The 19,992-nt window shown below is 41.0% G+C and overlaps 2 protein-coding genes across 2 annotated transcripts; both read left to right on the forward strand.

The window, feature by feature from the left end:
* Positions 1 to 11,119: 11,119 nt before the first annotated feature.
* LOC147333261 (GTPase IMAP family member 4-like) lies at positions 11,120 to 13,824 on the forward strand. The gene is made up of 3 exons (XM_086290763.1): positions 11,120 to 11,238; positions 11,967 to 11,990; positions 12,496 to 13,824. The coding sequence occupies exons 1-3, from the start codon at positions 11,232 to 11,234 to the stop codon at positions 13,272 to 13,274; spliced, it is 810 nt and encodes a 269-aa protein (XP_086146889.1). The 5' UTR covers positions 11,120 to 11,231; the 3' UTR covers positions 13,275 to 13,824.
* Positions 13,825 to 16,190: 2,366 nt separating this feature from the next.
* LOC147333262 (GTPase IMAP family member 5-like) lies at positions 16,191 to 19,744 on the forward strand. The gene is made up of 2 exons (XM_086290330.1): positions 16,191 to 16,323; positions 17,277 to 19,744. Exons 1-2 carry the CDS (start codon positions 16,263 to 16,265, stop codon positions 18,140 to 18,142), a joined length of 927 nt encoding a protein of 308 aa, XP_086146456.1. The 5' UTR covers positions 16,191 to 16,262; the 3' UTR covers positions 18,143 to 19,744.
* Positions 19,745 to 19,992: the final 248 nt, after the last annotated feature.

Raw genomic sequence — 19,992 nt, forward strand, 5'->3', positions numbered from 1 at the left:
GAATCATTGGCGTAACAGTGAAATGAGATTCTGATTCTGAAAATAGAACCTATATGGGAGCATGTAAAGGGAAAAAATACTGGACCAAGGATATATCCTTTAGGCACCCTGCATTAAAGGGGGTTGGATGTGGATGAAGAGCCACCAAACCTGACAGAAAAACTGTCAAGATTGGTGCTGGTTAAATAAGATTTAAACCATTCAAGCGCAGTTCCTTTAATACCCACAGGGTTCTCCGGTCTAGACACTAGAATACCATGCTCTGCTGTATCAAATTCAGCATTCAGGTCTAAAAGAACTAAAATAACAGAGTTCCAGAGTCAGCAATTAATACAAGATGATTAAAAACTTTTAAAAGCACAGTTTCAGTGCTATGTAGTGCTTTGAAACCAGACTAAAGTGTTTCAGAGATGGGGGGGAAAAGGCTAAGAAATTCAGTTCAACTGACAAATTGTTACTTGAATTATAAAGACAAACATACATTTAAAAGAAAATGATAAAGACACCCACTTATGTGACTCAGAGGTCACTAAAATCAATATTGAATCGGTGTGCAACTTTGCCAAAACAATGTGGGACTCTGTAGTTTTCTCTGGTCCCCTCCCCAATCAGACCAGGAGTGACATGTTTAGCCACATGTTCTCCTTAAATTGCTGGCTGTCTGAGTGGTGTCCCAGAAACAATGTGGGCTTCATAGATAATTGGCAAACCTTCTGGAGGAAACCTGGTCTTGTTAGGAGAGACGGCATCCATCCCACTTTGGATGGAGCAGCTCTCATTTCTAGAAATATGGACAAGTTTATTAAACCCCCCAAAATATGACTATCCAGAGTTGGGACCAGGAAGCAGAGCTGCAGTCTTACACGCCTCTCTGCAGCTTCTCTCCTCCTGCTACCCCCCCAAAAACCCATCTCCATAGAGACTGTGTCAGCTTCCAAACAGACAAAAAACAAACTAAAAACCAGCAACAAACAACTTAAACATAAACAATCACAAAGAAAGAACAATAAAGTATCCACATCTGAACCAAAGAGTAAAACAGTGAAATGTGGATTATTAAATATTAGGTCCCTCTCCTCCAAGTCTCTGTTAGTACATGACTTAATAATTGATCAACAAATTGATTTACTCTGTCTTACAGAAACCTGGTTGCAGCAGGATGATTATGTTAGTTTAAATGAATCAACACCCCCGAGTCATTCTAACTACCAGAAATCTCGAAGCACAGGCCGAGGGGGCGGTGTGGCAGCAATTTTTCACACCAGCCTATTAATCAACCAAAGACCCAGACAGACTTTTATTTCATTTGAAAGCCTGATGCTTATCCATATTCACCCTAGCTGGAAAAAACTTTTATTTGTTATCATCTAACATCCACCTGGGCCTTATACAGAGTTTCTACCACTTTATTAACAGTCTAAATATCTTGGTTCTTTTAAATTTTGAGACAAGCCAGTTGAGTCTAATAACCGATTAAATGCAGTGTTGAGGCTGTCATTTTTAGCATCTACATGGATGTTAAACTCACCCACAATAATAGCTTTTTTTTCTTTATCAAACATAAAAGCTTCTTTAAACTAAAATGACGTCATTTTCTCTGATTATTTTGAGGATCTTTTTCTTTTTTTTCCCCCCCCAAGAAACCTAGGATCACTGGACTAAATGACTACAGACCCGTGGCTCTGACATCTGTAGTCATGAAGTCTTTTGAGCGCCTGGTTCTCTCCTATCTCAAGACCCTCACGGCCCCCCTCCTGGACCCCCTGCAGTTTGCATATAGAGCCAACAGGTCTGTAGACGACGCCATCAACATGGCCCTACACTTCATCCTGCAGCATCTGGACTCCCCAGGAACCTACGCCAGGATCCTGTTTGTGGACTTCAGCTCTGCCTTCAATACCATCCTTCCAGACCATCTCCAAGGCAAGCTTTCCCAGATGAATGTGCCTGATCCCATCTGCCGGTGGATCACTGACTTCCTGACGGACAGGAAGCAGCATGTGAGGCTAGGAAAGAATGTCTCGGACTCCCAGACCATCAGCACCGGCTCCCCTCAGGGCTGTGTTCTTTCTCCTCTGCTCTTCTCCCTGTACACCAACTGCTGCACCTCCACCCACCAGTCTGTCAAGATAATCAAGTTTGCAGATGACACCACCGTTATTGGACTCATCTCGGACGGGGATGAGTCTGCCTACAGGAGGGAGGTTGAACGTCTGGTGACCTGGTGCAGCCACAACAACCTGGTGCTGAATGCCCAGAAGACAGTGGAGATTATTGTGGACTTCAGGAAGCACACAGCTCCACTCCCCCCCATCATCCTGACTGACACCCCCATCACCTCTGTGGACTCATTCCGCTTCCTGGGTACCACCATCACCCAGGACCTGAAGTGGGAGCCCACCATCACCTCCGTCATTAAGAAAGCCCAGCAGAGGATGTACTTCCTGAGGCAGCTGAAGAAATTCAACCTGCCAACACGGACGATGATGCAATTCTACACTGCAATCATCGAGTCCATCCTCACCTCCTCCATCACCGTGTGGTACGCTGGAGCCACTATCAGGGACAAACAGAGACTGCAGCGTGTTGTGCGCTCTGCTGAGAAGGTGATTGGCTGCAGACTCCCATCTTTGCAGGACCTGTACACCTCCAGGACACTGGGGCGTGCAGCCCATCCGGGCTGACCCTTCTCACCCTGGACACAGTCTGTTTGACCTGCTCCCCTCAGGCAGGAGGCTCCGGTCCATTCGCACCAGAACCTCTCGCCATAAGAACAGTTTCTTCCCCTCTGCTGTTGGACACATGAACAATAACCGTATGACTGTTCCCACCACTAACACATGACCCTACGCTGTGTTCACTGCATCATTCTATGTTTGGCACTGATCACCACCTGCACTCATGTATATATCATGTATATATCTATCTACTTAGCACTTTTAATTCTTATTCTCATTTTTATTTTCATATCTATTTAAGCTTAATTTATAACAGTATTTATAACAGTATGTTTGCACTGAAGCACCGCAGCAATTTCCTAATGTTGTAAACCCGCTCAACATTTGGCAATAAAACCCTTTCTGATTCTGATTTTTTTTGTTTTTGCATCAAGAGAGCAGACTGTGTGAAGTGAACCTGCTCCCTGGCGGGTTCTCTTTCTGACTCCTCCTCTTCCTGCTCAGCCTACAGCAGCTGTCTGATTCGGTGGCTGTGTCCCCATCCAGCAACCGCAGGCTTCGGAGGACGCGCAGTTCGCGTACTACGTGCGGCGGTATTATATGTATTGTCAGATTATTATGATATATATATATTACAGGATATATTACAGCAGTGAGTTTGAACTCTGTGTCAAAGATTCAAGTTGCAGTTATTTATATTTCCCATCACCTTAAATCATCACTCAAAGACAAGTATCTGTGACAGTGTATATGTAGGTGTATTATATATAAGAGACAAATATTGTTCTTTTAATATGTTGGCATTATTACATTTGGCTCAATGCTTATATATGTGTGGAAAAAGCAAATGTACGAGCTGTGATAACTGTGTCTGATAGAATGAAGAGTAGACTGATATATGAAATATTCCTTTATTGGGTGAGAAAATCAGACCATGTCATAACTGCTGTAAGTCACACAGAATAGACATCAGAGCCTTAAACAGGCTGACGTCTGCTAAATGGGTCAAACTGGGCAGAAAGTCTACAAACACATAACATCCTTATAGAATATGATGTAACACTATAGATCAACTTAGCTCAGAATATATAAAGCATATAAACAGTTACAGCAATATGATGCAACAAACACAGCAGCTACTGATCCAAAATACTCAAAGCTTCATAGAACTGGAACAAACATTTATTTTAGCTCCATTCTGCTGCTGATACATACTTGATGGGGTGACCGTGGCTCAGGGGGTTGGGAATCGCATCTGTAACCGGAAGGTCGCCGGTTCCATCCCTGGGCTCTCTGTCCTGGTCGTTGTGTCCTTGGGCAAGACACTTTACCCTACTTGCCTACTGGTGTTGGCCAGAGGGGCCGATGGTGCGATATAGCAGCCTCGCTTCTGTCAGTCTGCCCCAGGGCAGCTGTGGTTACAACTGTAGCTGCCTCCACCAGTGTGTGAGAGTGAATGAATAGTATAATTGTAAAGCGCTTTGGGTGCCTTGAAAAGCGCTATATAAATCCAATCCATTATTACTTTATGTTTCTGAACATTAAACTTGTTGCTGCCTTTCACAGTGTGTAACTTGAAGGCCCTGAGTACTTTCTACCACACTGAAAACACTGGAATGATAAAATTATTTGAACATTACCTAATAAGACTGATTCAGGACAGACAGACAGGTGACAGTCTCAGGTGTACACACTGCTACAAACAGGAGGATTTAGTGTTTGTGTTATTACGAGTGTAAACAAGAAGAGTTCCAGATGGTGCAGTGGACACATGTGTGACTGCTGTGATTAAAGCATCTTTCTTTCAGCTTAACGAGTGAACCGTCAGCTCGTTCAAACACACGTTAAAGTCCGTTTGGCTCGACACCACCGAACAGAGGCAGCAATATAACATAGCTAACAGTCATGTTTTAATGTTCTTCATTATTAAATATTCACACATAAATAAGTGACATAATGTTCAGTACTTACTTTTGAAAGTAAAACTGTCGTCAGTTAAAGACAGAGGCAGTGTGGATTTATTCTAAGCTCAGAATAAAATCATCTTTCTGTGTGACTCTGGACTAATGCAGCTTCAGACCCACAGTGGGCCTGAACTGGGAGGCTAAACTGGAGCTAACTGATTAAAAACAGCATCCTGCACACACGTGAATTTAGTTACTACTTACACAATTAAATCAGACTAAAGCTAACTTATATTTTTATGATTATTATCTTTTAATTCCCCTCTGCAATGTAATTAATTTAACGATAAGCTTGTTATTTTTATTTGCTACAAGTGAGAATTTGAATTTTCAAAGGGGGGGACTGCAGTGAAAATAAAACGTGGCATTTTAAGTTCATGTGCATTCATCAGTGTTTTAACAGAGGGGGTTAAGTTCTGTACTTGTACCTCTGCATGCTGCATGTTGCATGAAACAGAAACTCGCGGTTAAGATGCCTGAGACGAGCTCTTGCAGTTCACCAAGGTGATAAATATCAGCCTCTTGTACAGGAACAGTTGTGTAAAGCCCCTCCTCCTCAGCCTTTTTGGATTCACCGCCTGTTTGCAGTTTGCCTTCTTGCTGTGCAGACTCCGATCTCCGTTTGAAGATATGATTAAAACTCAGAAAGACTCCTGCTCCCTTTTGGAGTCAAACTCAAGTGGTCACTAGGGGAGTTTCATTTGTGAGTCATAAAAGACTCAATGAAAACATGGCTTCCAGATTAATTTAACCGAAACTGTGAGCAGAGCCTGCTCTGAACTAGGTCAAGTGTTCAGTATAGGTTACCATGGTGATCTGATAAATTAAAAGACATCCATCTTGTGAGACTGACAACTCTGACTTTAATCTGTGTTAACCCATTAACTCAGCTTCATGGTACAGCCCTCAGGGCAGCAGCTTCAACTGTTTAACCACGGTGCACATACAGGGCTCGTCCCAGAGAGGAAGGCAGGCTAGTTCAGGTTCAGCTGTAAAAACTAGAATGAAAAACAGGACCAAAATCAGAGGAAGATTATTCTCTCCATTATTCTTTATGGTTATTTATGAACTTTTCCTGTCATCATGTTGTCTTGATAAGCTGCTTGACTCAGTCCTCATGTGTGCGCTGAGGGGGCGCAGAGATGTTTAGACAGGAAATGTAAGGCACACTTTACAAAGGTTACAGGCGGTGAAATACAGCTGTGATGTTTTGCATCTGTAGGAGTGCAGTGCAGTACTCATGAAAGAGGAAGTACTGCACGCTTGTGAAGCAGAGCATAAAAAGAATGAAGAGAAGTGAGGAAAAAAGTGAAGAAACTGACGTGTTGAAAACACATGAGGTATACTGGCATAAAAACAAAGGTGCTGGTGCAATCCAACTGCCCGTTTAATGCCGTCTAAGGACAGGACAGACATTTTAAAGATGACCAGAACTGAGTGGTGATGGATACAATGAAGACCCACACCCTGCTGTACAGGAACATCCACACTGCATGGAAAATAAATAATATTCCACACCCTGAGGCCTGCAAACACACTGAATGCCGAGTCCTTCTCCAAGTGTGGAAACATAGTTACACATATCACAAACACGTGGCTGCAAACCATGGTGTTTCATTGCTTTAAGAACATGCTGTGTGAAAATTGGACTCATACCCATAAAACCTCACCCTGTGGTTACAAAGCAAGTGGCACCTCAGGAAGTGACAGCTACACAGTTCTTTCAGTTTTACACACAGACCTGTAGAGCACATTTGTGAAGAAGAAAAAACTGGCTGGGTCACAAACAGGGCGTGTTAAACCGTCCTGAACATGCTGATCTGGCACACAGCAAAGACCACATGTCAGCAGGAAGAGATCACAATCTGCACAGTTAGCCAGGGTTAGTACCGAGACACTGTTTCAAATGACTTCCCAACATTTTGTGAGTATGGAGTAATCTGTGCTTAACACATAACAGAGAAAGAGAAGGAAGTAGGTAACACAATCACTGATTCACAAACATCCAAACAAAGGCTTCAGGCATCTGTTTTGCTTCTTGACGCACCTCTGAAAAGCAAAATGAGCGGCCTAGTCCAGACCTGAATCTGTCTGAGATGTTGTGGCATGATTAAAAAGGCGGTTCATGCTGGAAAATCCTCCAACGTGGCTGAATTACAACAATTTGGCAAAGATGAGTGGGCCAGAAATCCTCCACAGTCCTGTAAAAGACTCCAGGTAGCCAGTTAATGCAAATGCTTGAATGCAGTTGTTGCTGCTAAGAGAGGCCCAATCAGTTATTGTGTTTAGGAGGCAATCACTTTTTCACACAGGGTCATGTAGGTTTGGTTTATTTTCCCCTCAATAAAAAACATCTTCATTTAGAAGCTGCATTTTGTGTTTACTTGTGTTATCTTCGTCTAATATTTAAATTTGTTTGATGATCTGAAACATGTAGGTGTGACAAACATACAAAAAAACAGGAAATCAGCAAGGATGCAAATACTTTTTCACACCAGTGTAATTCCTGTTTTTAAATCAGATATCGGTCTTTGCATGTGAAATGTTTTTCATATTGTGAAACGTGCTGCAAAACAAACTAGGCTGTTATCTAAAGGCTGCATTAAAATACTCAGCAGTTTAGGTTTGCAGTACTGTGATGGATTTAAAATAAAGAGCAGTGTGTGATTGGTGCACAGTGGTTATCGTGTTCACAGTCACAGTTAGGGTTCATCAAGTGTAGCGTGATGAGTTTGGGGTGGGGGGCGGTAGCTCAACAGGTAAAGCAGGTCACCAAACAATGACTTCCAAGTCTCTGTTAGTACATGACTTAATAATTGATCAACAAATTGATTTACTCTGCCTTACAGAAACCTGGTTGCAGCAGGATGATTATGTTAGTTTAAATGAATCAACACCCCCGAGTCATTCTAACTACCAGAAACCTCGAAGCACAGGCCGTGGGGGAGGTGTGGCAGCAATTTTTCACACCAGCCTATTAATCAACCAAAGACCCAGACAGACTTTTAATTCATTTGAAAGCCTCTTACTCGTCCGTGTCCAGGCTAGCTGTAAAACTCAAAAAACGTTTTTTTTGTTTTGTTGTTGTGTTGTTGTTGTTGTTGTATGTAAAATCACACTGGATCACTTTCCTACATATGGCACAGTAAATGAACATTTTCAGTATTTCCTGAAAACTGAGGGAAAAAAAATTCCATTCCAAATCACATTTAAATTTACAATAAAGGTTTACACGGCTGTGAGTAATAGATTTCATCACAGTAGACGTCGTTCTAAAAGTGCTGTAACTAAGTTTATAATTCCTATAGGATATAATTCCTTCGTTGATATTCAATGCCATGCGCCAGCACAGTGCAGGGAAGCTACCTGAACTCTGCCTCCACAGAGGTCGATTATCTTGTTAATAGTTCAACATCTACACTGCACATGGCTCTGGACACTTTAGCTCCTCTGAAGAATAAAAGTCTCAAATCAGAAGTATTTGACTCCCTGGTATAACCCTCAAGGACACACCTTGAATCAGAAAAACTACAAGCTGGAGCAGAAATGATGTCTCAGTAATTCAAAAGATCTTTATGTAGCCTGGATAAAAAGTTTGTGTATCGATAGGAAAGCCCTCTGTAACCATCTCGTAACACGTAACATATATACAGATACTTTCAATACTACTGATATTTTTTAGACTCTTTTTCTCCATCTATTTTCTTCTACTTGTCCAGGGCCATGTCACAGGAGCATAAGCCCAAGAAGAGGCATCCAGACATCCCTCTCCTTAGGCACCTCCTTCAGCTTATCCTTGGGAACACAAGGACATTTCCAGGCCAGCCAAGAGACATAATCTCTCAAGTGTGTCCCGGGTCTGCCCTGGGGCCTCCTTCCAGTGGGACATGCCTAGAACATCTCACACAGGAGACACCAGGAGGCATCCTTATCAGATGCCCGAACCACATCAACTGGCTCCTTTCAATAGCGAAGAGTATCTCACCCGGTTTCTCTAAGGGAGAGACCAGCCACTCACTGGAGAAAGCTCATTTCCACCCTTTGTATCCACGATGTAATTCTTATACTTTTGGTAACTACCCATACGTGAGGATGAGGATGTAGATCGACCGGTAAATTTTGACCTCCGCTTCAGCATTTAGCTCTCTCTTCACCACGACAGACTGGTATGTCTCAGTCCGTCCAGTCCAAAAATAACTTCAATTTTTATTTCAATTTTATTTATACAGCTCCAAATCACAACAACAGCTGCCACAATACAAAGAAAAAAGAGAAGACCCCAACAATCATATGACCCCCTATGAACAAGCACTTTGGCAACAGTGGAAAGGAAAAACTCCCTTTTAACAGGAAGAAACCTCCTGCAGAACCAGGCTCAGGGAGGGGCGGGGCCATCTGATGTGATTGGTTGGGGTGAGAGAAGGAAGACAGGATAAAGACATGCTGTGGAAGAGAGACAGAGGTTAATAACAGATATGAGTCAATGCAGAGAGGTCTATTAACACATAGTGAGTGAAGAAGAAACACCCAGTGCATCATGGGAATCCCCTGATTCCCCAGCCAATGAAGGGAAGCCAAAACAGGAGAAATCTGCTCTCTCTTTCTAGTCCCTGTCAGGACTCTTGCTGCAGCATTTTGGATTAGCTGAAGGCTTTTCAGGGAGTTTTTTGGACATCCTGATAATAATGAATTACAGTCGTCCAGCCTGGAAGTAATAAATGCATGAACTAGTTTTTCAGCGTCACTCTGAGACAGGATATTTCTAACTTTAGAGATGTTGCACAAATGGAAGAAAGCAGTCTTACATATTTGTTTAATATGTGCATTGAAGGACATGTCCTGGTCAAAAATGACTCAGTTAATCCAAAATACTGCAGCAAGACTACTCACAGGGGCTAGGAAGAAAGAGCAGATTTTGCCTGCATTTGCCTCTCTTCATTGTCTCCCTGTTAAATCCAGAATCAAATTTAAAATCATCCACATCATATATATTATATATATATATTATATCTTGAATAACCAGGCCCCATCTTATCTTAAAGACCTCATAAGTAGGGCTGTCAATGTCAACGCATTAATGTGTAATCATGATTAACGCGATTAAAAAATTTTAACGCATTTAACCCATCTGGAGCACAGACAAGCAGCTTTGGACAAACTGCCTGAAATGTGTTGACATTTCAGGGATTTTGAGTCATTCTGTGCTCTGGATGGGTTAATCGTGATGACAGATTAATCTGCATTAATGCATTAAAATTGACAACCCTACTCATAAGACATGATCACCCCATTAGAGCACTTCACTCTCCAACTGATCTCAGTTTTCAGGCCCCTCTTTGGAACCAGCTTCCAGTTTGGATTAGGAAGACAGACGTCTCTACTTTTAAGATTAGGCTTCAAACTTTTGATAAAGCATATAGTTAGGGCTGGACCAGGTGACCCTGCTTCAATAATGCTGCAAAAGATCTGAGGATTCAAGGATTCCCCTGATGGACTGAACACTTCTTCTCTCACCTGTTTTCACTCACTATGTGTTAACAGACCTCTCTGCATTGAATCATATCTGTTATTAATCTCTGTCTCTCTTCCACAGCATGTCTTTATCCTGTCTTCCTTCTCTCACCCCAACCAATCACAGCAGATGGCCCCGCCCCTCCCTGAGTCTGCTGGAGGATTCTTCCTGTTAAAAGGGAGTTTTTCCTTCCCACTGTCGCCAAAGTGCTTGCTCATAGGGGGTCATATGATTGTTGGGTTTGTCTCTTTTTCCTTTGTCTTGTGGAAGCTGTTGTTGTGATTTGGTACTTTATAAATAAAAATGAAATAAATTGATTATGGAACTTTTTATATATTTTTTTTCTTTGGTGCCCATTAACAACAAAGAAATTAGAACTAACTAAAGTTTATAAGATGCTTATATTAAAACAGAAAAATGTAGCATTTAGTTACCAAAGGTAGCGTAATGGTTTGCTCTTCTTTCTCTTGTCAAAGACATTAGCGCCATTCCTCTATGCGCTCTGAAATGGACAAGCTAAAGGTCTGGTTGTAGGTAAATAGCTGGCTCAACTTAAATTTATCTGTTAATTCAATGTCAATTATCTAGCATCAGAAATTTTAAGAACATGGTATTACTTACTCTATAACTACTAATTTTATAACTAATTCAGTTATAAAATGTTAGGCGAACAATAGAAAATGTGCTAATTCAACATTAATCAAGTTGACGTTTTTACAGTGTGGGTAATCCTGCTGCACAAAAAAAATACTTCCTCTATCCCGCTGTGGCTAAACGGTCAAAATGCCAGGTTCAGCATCCTGGAAAGTTCTCATTCCAGATTGCCTTTTCGATACTCAAACATGATTTTACTGTAAGAGAGGGAGCTTCCCCGATTCCTCCAGTCGTCAAACTTTTGTTTGGTTCTATCGTTTGCTGCGCACGGATATTTTGGTTTCTGGTTTCTGAGAAGTCGGCTCATTGGCAAGCAGACGATAGTCGAACGTCATTAAGGGGAGGACGCGGCACACTGCTGAATATAAAGATGGCAAACTGTTCAACGACATCAACGACACACTGCTTTTACAAAGGACAAAGATGGGCGGTACGTACATTTTACATTTCATACAGGTTGTAAATAAACCAGCAGAGCATTTCTTTTCTTTCTTATTACGTTTTCATGTGTTATTAACAGCAGTACTAACAACACAAATGTCTCATCTGTAACAGAGAAAGCTACACTTACACAGTCCAACACTCCCTGTTTAGTCTACGAGCTCGCTGGTTTTTAAAATAGTTTCTAGTCATCAGACGCCTCATTGATTACATCAAAGGTCACTCGGCTTTTTAATCGCCTTCATTTGTTGCTTCTTTCATATAATTTAATATTTGTAATAATTTCTTGATTACTTGTGTAAGTGTGTAACATGTAGAGATTTCTCTTTTTTCTAAATTGAATCCTGAACAGTTCTCAGTTAATCTGACGACATGAAATAATAGAAAAGTTGTTATGTGCAGTCAGTGCTGAGTGCAGCTTACATGATCACTCCGAGCACCCTAAAACTTTATCATCTATAAAATAGTAATGTTATTACATTTAATATCATTTTGACTAAATTCAGTTTTTAAATAATTGTGGCAAAGTTCTGCTGAGCAGCATGACAGAAAGGCTTCAGGTGCAAACTGCTCCAGATTTATGTATTTTTAGCCATTTTAGTCAGAAAATCCTCATGTAGAACTGCTGGATCTGTTGAAATATGCAGTGTGTACCATAATAAAATTAATACTTGTACACATTTGGGGTTTTAACATCTTTAACAATTCTCTTTATAGGGTCCCAGGGGAGTAAACCAGAAGGTAGGACAAACATCTTATGCAGCTCCTATAAGTGACATTAACATAAAAAGCAGCTTTCTAGGCTAAATCTTCTATGCATTAATATACCTGCTTTTAATTAAACGCCTGCCCTGCACCAGACCAACAATTACTGCAGTACACAATGAAACTGTTACTTTATGAAGTACATTTTCTGAAAATGAAAACATTCAACTGTACAAATGGTCAATATGCTGCTATCATATTTATCTGAAGTGTTTCTGAACTTTGAATTTATCAGCGAGACACCATAAAATTAAGATGGGAAAGTGTGGGAGTAAAACGAGACTGACTGTGGTTTACATGAAAACTAATGAGTCTATAATGCTGATAATTAAGATAATAAAAACTTCTGAAAGTTAATTTCTTTGTAATGCAAAGTCAGTAAAACAAATGCAAGCTGGGAACAATTGAAGCGTCATTCAAACATCAGCTGTTGTTCAGAGTAAGTGCTGCAGTGCTGATATGTGATATGATTCTCCAACAGTGCCAGAGGAGCTCAGGATCGTGCTCATTGGAAAGACTGGAGCTGGGAAAACTTCAATCATGAACACATTCCTGGGAAGAGCTGCTGTGACGAAGCGCTTGTTTGCCTCAGATGAAGCACCGTGCACAACCGAGACGGCGCCGTTTGGAAACCAAAGACTGGTTTTAGCTGATACTCTCGGCCTGTGCCACACCAGCAAATCTAAGGAGGAGGTGCTGAGTAAGCTCATTGCATCCACCTTTCAGTTCGATTCTAAGCAGGGGCCTCACGTGTTCCTGTACGTGCACAGCTGGGAGCACGGTTTTACGACACATGATGTGGAACGAGTGAAAGTCCTGAGGAGGATCTTTGGTAAAGAGGTCATGCGTTATTTCTTCCTCCTGATCACGCGTATCGATGGAGACTTGTCTAGTGAGCAGAGAAACCAGATAAGGAAGTTTATTAAGAAAGTGGGATTTAAAACACAGAAATACTGTGTTATTAACAACAGAGGTGATGAAAAAGAAAAACAAAAGGAGGAGCTGGTGAAGGAAATCAATGAAATGGTAGAAAATAACAAGCTAAGGAACTACACCAAGGAACTGTTCGAACATGCACAGGAAGTCTTAAGGAAGCAAATCCAAAAGTCAAAAACTCAGAGGCAGATGGGGGCTGGAGACCAACATGTGGCCACTGTCGCTAAAGCCCTGTTGTCTCCTGTGCTGCCAGTGGACTTTGTTACCTTAGTCCTACAAGCAAATGTCTGGCTGGCAACAAAGTTTGAAAACTGTCTCACTTAATAACAAAAAGCAGGGAAGTAAGTCGAGACCTTAAGCCTTCAGACTGTAGCAACAAACCCATTAAAAACGATCCACATTTATTGTGCTGTAATAAAACTGCAGCTGAGTTCTATAAAAGAGTAAAATATTCAGCTATTTTTACTGCACTTTATTAATCTGATACTTTCAGCTTCTCTGCAGCAACCAATGCATCACCATGCTTTAGAGGAAGGACATTTCCATGCTTGCTCCATCTGTGCAAGCATGGTGCACAGATGGATTATCATTTTTCTGTAAACACTTATGTAATTTTTTTTAAAGTGATCGTTGTGTTTGGTGTTGCCACATACTTCTCCTCGTGTGTTCTTTTATCTTTCTGATTCAGTAAAGTTAAAATGCTAATGTATCAATCAGTGTGTGAAATTAATCAGACATTAACAGCAAAATCAGCAAATAAAAGATGATTCAAACAAAACGGTTGATTTTCTGACATGACTCAGCTGTGATGTGACGGGAAGATTTTAACAAAACAAAATACAAATTTACAAAACTTGGAAAGAAGAAAATATCAAATGCAGCAATAAAAATAATAAAAATAAAACTGTACAACAAAAGATTATTCTGATTTCTTTATAGACCTTTTGTAAGAGCTAACAAGAGTACAGAGACTCAAAAAAGAAAGAATGAAAACAAAGAAAAACTACAACAACAAAAAATGATCATGACAATACACAACAAGTTGCTGCTGTCATTATTAGTATTGTTACTGATGACATCATTGTTAACGATTATAAGGGTGATTGGTTTTACTATTTTATAATTTTACAAAGTATTATTATTTTATTATTATCATTATTATTATTATCTTTTAATGCTATAATGCTATTTGATCCTGTGAAATCTAAGGCCTCAAATCAGAAGTACCTGACTCCGTGGTATAATTCTCAAACACGTACCCTAAAGCAGATGACTCGTAATCTGGAGAGGAAATGGCGTGTCACAAATTTAGAGGATCATCATTTAGCCTGGAGAAATAGTTTGCTGCTTTATAAGAAAGCCCTCCACAAAGCCAGAACATCTTACTATTCATCACTGATTGAAGAAAATAAGAACAACCCCAGGTTTCTCTTCAGCTCTGTAGCCAGGCTGACAAAAAGTCAGAGCTCTTTTGAGCCAACCATCCCTTTAACGTTAACTAGTAATGACTTCATGAACTTCTTCACAAATAAAATTTGTATCATTAGAGAAAAAATTACCAATAATCATCCCACAGATGTAATATTATCTACAGTTACTCTTAGTACCATTGATGTTAAGTTAGACTCTTTTTCTCCAATTGGTCTTTCTGAGTTAACTTCAATAATTACTTCCTCCATCAACGTGTCTTTTAGACCCCATTCCTACAAAACTGCTCAAAGAAGTCCTGCCATTAATTAATGCTTCGATTTTCTTAAATAGAGTATGAAGTACTGCTGTAATGCAGAAATGCACTGTCTTTAGTCTGGTTTTATTTTATTTGAAAAATATTGTACTTATTTTTTATTATTATTATTTGTTTTCCATTAAAATGATATACCACCCATTAAAAACATTCAAAATACAGTTTCAAACAGAAGTAACTGAATATATACTTATAGCAATCTACTGTTCATTTTTGATTATATTAACTACAAAAAAAGTTTAGCTAGCCAAACAACAACTTTAGCTGAGTATAAGCTAACATTATACCAGCTAATGTTAGGCTCCAGTATGCTAAATACTAAACTTCTAAGAAACAGTTTAATTATTCTCAAATTGTATTAGCAATTATTTGCGTCAGAGTCCAACAACATTAGATCCACTTCAAAGAATTTTTCACCAACACTCGTAACAGAGGCTAACAGCAGCCAACAGAGTGTAACAGCAGCTAACAGAGGCTAACAGCAGCCAAAAGAGTGTAACAGCAGCTACTAGTGGCGAAAACAGCAGCTTTTAAGAAGAAAGGTTAACTATATCCTCAAAAACTCACCGCAATAGTGAGCTTGTCTCATGTCCTTTCCTGAGTAAATGAAGGCAGATGCTGCACAACCAGCACCAACAGCAGAGTGACAGCATTCCACAAACAGGGAAAAACTCAGGGTTTGGTCCAAACAGTAGTAGAAACAAGCCAGCTGGCCTTGACCTTCATGGGGTACAAACCAGATTTATTGTTTCTGATCTATCTTGGCTGTCTAAAACATGTTTGTCCTATAGCCTCCACCCAGCTAGGATTATGCACCTAAACTGGCTGGAGTAAGAAAACGTTTCACTGCAATCTGCAGTCTACTGACATCAGGCTGTGAGATTCTACACACTGTAACTGCTGGTAACTTTTTCATGATTTTACTCTAACTGGAAACTAGGAGCAGACTCAGACATCAAGATACAAGAAAAAACATATTTATTTACAAAGTGAAGCAATGAGGAAGAAGTGAGCGAGCCTGGGAGAGTGACTCTGCCAAAGAGAAAGGAAGGACCATCAAACTCGCCCCAGAACCCGGCATGTTTTTAGGGTTGTTTTATTTTATATCAATGAACAAATAGTTCTTCTACATTCACATTTGTCCAGGTTTAATAAGGTGTTGTCTGTGCTTTCTATAGATGTGTTGCTTTTGACAGCAGGTTAGCTGTTTCTGTTTCCAGCTGTAAATCTGTCTTATAGATATGAAGATACAAACATAACTGTCAAAAAAGACAAAATCATTTTTCATAATGTGAAACTTTTGTTTTGAATTCGCAACTGTTAGGGTTTAAATGAAACTGTGAACAGATGTGTTACTGTGATGTCTTCATGGAGTCATGTAACTGTTATGGGTGAAAAGGCAGACCTGTGGAAATGCACTCTGCATGATGCACTCTTTTTCAGCCTTCTGATTGGTTGCTTTGTGCCACACTTCCTGCCCTAGAACAGCTGAAGTGCTGTATGTGAGGAAACGAGCAGCGGACGGTGAAATAGAGGTGAGATGGAAATTTAAGCAGCCAGATGAAGACATGGGCAGCACTGAGCCTTCAGAGAGCTCGGTGATGATCAATGAAGATCCAGAGAATGAAGGTGAGGTTGTCCTGCAGGGATACTCAGGCTGCTGTTTGGCTCAGTTTAGTGTCAGATTAGCTCCAGTCTGCATTCATATCCGAGTGCAGTCAGTGAGAGTTTAGTTTGAAGAATTACTGCCGAGTAACCAGCTAATAAAATTATTGTAATCACCTTTTATTTCACAGTAAATAATGGACAATCCAAGCATGCTGCATGACAGATGTTCAGTCCTTTGAGTCAAATCCTTTAAACAACTTCAGTCGTGTCTGAAACTTCAGTTTGTTTTTTCATTTTAATCTGTAAATGCTAACTTGTTAGCATAGTTGGGTTTTCCATGAAGGAAAAAAGATTACAGGCCCTATTAGTGATGGTGTTTGTTATGTTAAGTTTCCAAAACCTTTATTAGAAAATAAATCAAATGTATGCAGAGGCCGCATTCACAGTGTTGACCCTTCTTCATGCTGAGTATCAGCGCCTGGGCCCAAATAGCCGGAAGACTCCTCAAAGCTTAATCTGACTGAGAATCTGTGATGAGTCCTTAAAAAGCCCACAAACTGTGCTCATGTTGGAGCTCTGAGGTACAAACAGCTCTCGACCAATCCGGATCTGACCCAGAAGCTGCATGGAGAAGGTTCAGCACTGAATCCAGACTGTTTGCACATATTTGATTGATCTGCCGAGAAAAGTCTTTGAAACTAAAATATTTCCGATTGTTTTCACTTCATCGTGAATGAATGAATTTAGATGCATTTTTATTTTTGTGTGTATATCGAATTATTAAGTTTCCATGTGTGCACTATTACATGCATATCGATGTCAGTGCAGCACATGGCCTATGAAGGTCATTCGAAATGTCTCTTTGAGAAAACTGCTCATGAATTTGTGGTCAGCGGATGCATTTTGGGGTAAAGTGATTCCACAGTTAGACACAAGAGTGGGACTTTTCTCACATGCAAACCTTTTTGTAACAGATGAGCAGGAGCTTCCAGAGCTGAGGATCGTCCTGTTCGGGAGGACGACGGTTGGGAAAAGTACGCTAGGAGGCATCATCCTGGGGGACAGTGCTGCATTCACGTTGAGCGATCCTCATGGAGAGCGCACAAAGACCTGCCACGTGGAAAGAAAGACAGACTCTGACAGTCACAGCGTGGTTGTTGTGGACACTCCGGGTCTGTTTAAAATGGGATCAAGTGAAGAGGACGTGGTGAAAGAGATCAAGTGGGCCACTGAAAACGTTGAACCTGGTCCTCATGTGTTCCTGTTGGTGGAAAGGCTCAAAATCATCACATCTGAAGAGTTAAAAGCACTGCAGGTTTTTGAACGCACTTTTGGCAAACGTGCAGTGGCCTACGTTACGGTGGTGTTCACCCACAAAAACGATCCGCAAGGGAACGAAGCTGACATAAAAGAGGGCATGAAAGACAATGAGCACCTCAGGGAACTGATTGAACGGTGCCAGTGGAGATATTTTATTTTTAACATTGCTGACAGGAGCCCTGTTCAAGTCACCGAGCTGCTGGAGAAGATAACTCAGGAGAGACAAGATTACTCGGACTTCTTCTACACGCCTCAGATGCTCCAGGCGGCTGAAAAAGCTGCGAACGAGGAGCGAAGCAAAGACGACCGCAGGAGGAAAGCATCAGAAAACAGACTGGCTATTCTTGAGAAGAGCGGATTGTTGGGAATATTTCTCGGGAGTGTTGTTGGGTATTTTAGCTGTGGTGGTGAGCTGACACCTACATCAGGAGCTCTACTGGGAGCTTTACTGGGTATGATACTGATAATGGGAATGACATTTTCAGGGATCTGTGTATTCGAGAAATACCATAAAAAGTGACTTTTCACTCATCTGCAGGGAATCCTGAGCTGGAAACTTTCTAAAGTTACTTATAGCATCAACACAGTGTGACACACTGACACAGCATCTGTGAGAGAGGGCTGATGCTGCTCTATCTAAAGTCCTGTAAAGACATGGGCGCAGGCCAAAGGGAATATAAAAACCATCCACTGACAAGACACTGCCCCCTGTTGGTAAAACAAGCCACAACATGCTGCATGGCCAAAAGCAGCATCTCACAGAAGAACGCAAACAAGTCGACACATGTTAGTCTGTTAATCTACAGAACCAGTCAGACCTCTGAACAGCGGATCAGGACAAAGCTGCTCAAAGAAACAACCTGCATAGTTATACAAGCACAACATGCAGTGAAATGTGACCTGATGCGCTCCTGTGCAGAAACAGAGAACATTATAGTAAATACATGCAAAGAGGACATTATGTGCAGTAAGCGAGTGAATTATATACATCAAGTAAATTCAATAGAATAAAACAATCTGGAAATTTGCAGTTCGAAATTCGAGAATGTACATTGTGAGAGTGGGGTGTGAAAGTGAAGCCAGATCAGGATGTGATAACAATGAGTCCTGTCTCAGTCACTTATGGTTGATGGAGCTTGGGGGGGCAAAGATAGAAGCTCCTCTTGAGCCTCTCTGTTCTAGCCTGCATGGTGCCTGATTACAGAAGCTGGGACAGTTTATGGGTCCTTCCATATCTGAGCGGCTCTGCTTCAGCATCTTCTGATTTAAATGTCGTGTAGAGGGAAAGCGTTCTGCCGTATGGAGCAGTCTATGAAGAGCTTTTTTATCCTTGACACAGCTGGTCTGTGTGAGGATGCTCTCCACAGCGCCTGTAAAGAAAGTCCTGAGGATCTCTGGAGAGACCCTGAGCTTCTTCAGTTGTCGTAGGTGGTACAGGCGCTGCCTGGCCTTTCTGGACTGCACCTGGATGTGGGCAGACCATGTCAGGTCTGAGGAGATGTGGACACCGAGATACTTGATGGATTAAAACAATGATCGGCACACAAACTGGTCACACGCTGCCTCCTTGTGGTAACAATTTTCATTACATGTCATTACAAACGTGCCTCTGGCCAAGTCTGTCCATTCATCCATTCATTCTCTTCTGCTTATCCAACAATCCTCACCTTAATTATATCTTCCTCTTAAATGTTGTATCCTTGTCTTATTTATACCCCTGCTAGCTTCCATTGTTTTTCTACATATACATAATATTTTTAACTTCTGTTGTTTTGTGTCACTGGGACCTAAATACTTCATCTGTTCCTGTTCTTATACCTCACGTGTTGGAACAGCAAAGCCCAAAGATCCAAGTTACCCAATGAAGACAGGAAGAACTGACAGCACGATGCATACAAACCAGGACTATGAAGCCAGGTGTAGGAACCATTTTGTGATGTTACCTTATGTGTGAAACTTTTTGTGTTTTTACAGTATGGTGTGTTTATGTGACTGTATTTAAGGTAGACACACGTAGTTAATGTCAGGTGTTGTTGGTCGGACGGAGCAAACGGTTTGTGATTTATGTTACGTGATGTTGGATACTGTTGAACAACAAATACAGGAATGTATTAAAGATGTTATACAGACAGGATGAGTAGAGTTTCACTGATAACAGTGGCACCGCGTCACCCCAACCATCGAACACCTCCGTGGATTCAAGCGTCGGCTGAGCCTCTACACCAGGAATATGAACAGACAGAAACTGGGACAGCAAAACTAATGAACTCACAACACAAAACACTATAAAAAGTAATAAAATCAAAGACGGGAAAAACAAACAGCACAATAACGACTAACAAATAGAACTAGAAAGACCAAAAACTCAAA

This window comes from Aulonocara sp. 'chitande type north' Nkhata Bay, linkage group LG4 (assembly GCF_057382095.1).
Source record: "Aulonocara sp. 'chitande type north' Nkhata Bay isolate Kocher_YH1m ecotype deep benthic linkage group LG4, A_spYH_male_GT1.1, whole genome shotgun sequence".
Taxonomy (NCBI): Eukaryota; Metazoa; Chordata; class Actinopteri; order Cichliformes; family Cichlidae; genus Aulonocara; species Aulonocara sp. 'chitande type north' Nkhata Bay.

Coding starts and splice junctions, on each gene's coding strand:
- LOC147333261 (XM_086290763.1), top strand. Junction 11,991..12,495: donor CCAGGGGAGTAAACCAGAAG/GTAGGACAAACA, acceptor ATTCTCCAACAG/TGCCAGAGGAGCTCAGGATC.
- LOC147333262 (XM_086290330.1), top strand. CDS start 16,263: ATGGGCAGCACTGAGCCTTCAGAGAGCTCGGTGATGATCAATGAAGAT. Junction 16,324..17,276: donor TGAAGATCCAGAGAATGAAG/GTGAGGTTGTCC, acceptor TTTTTGTAACAG/ATGAGCAGGAGCTTCCAGAG.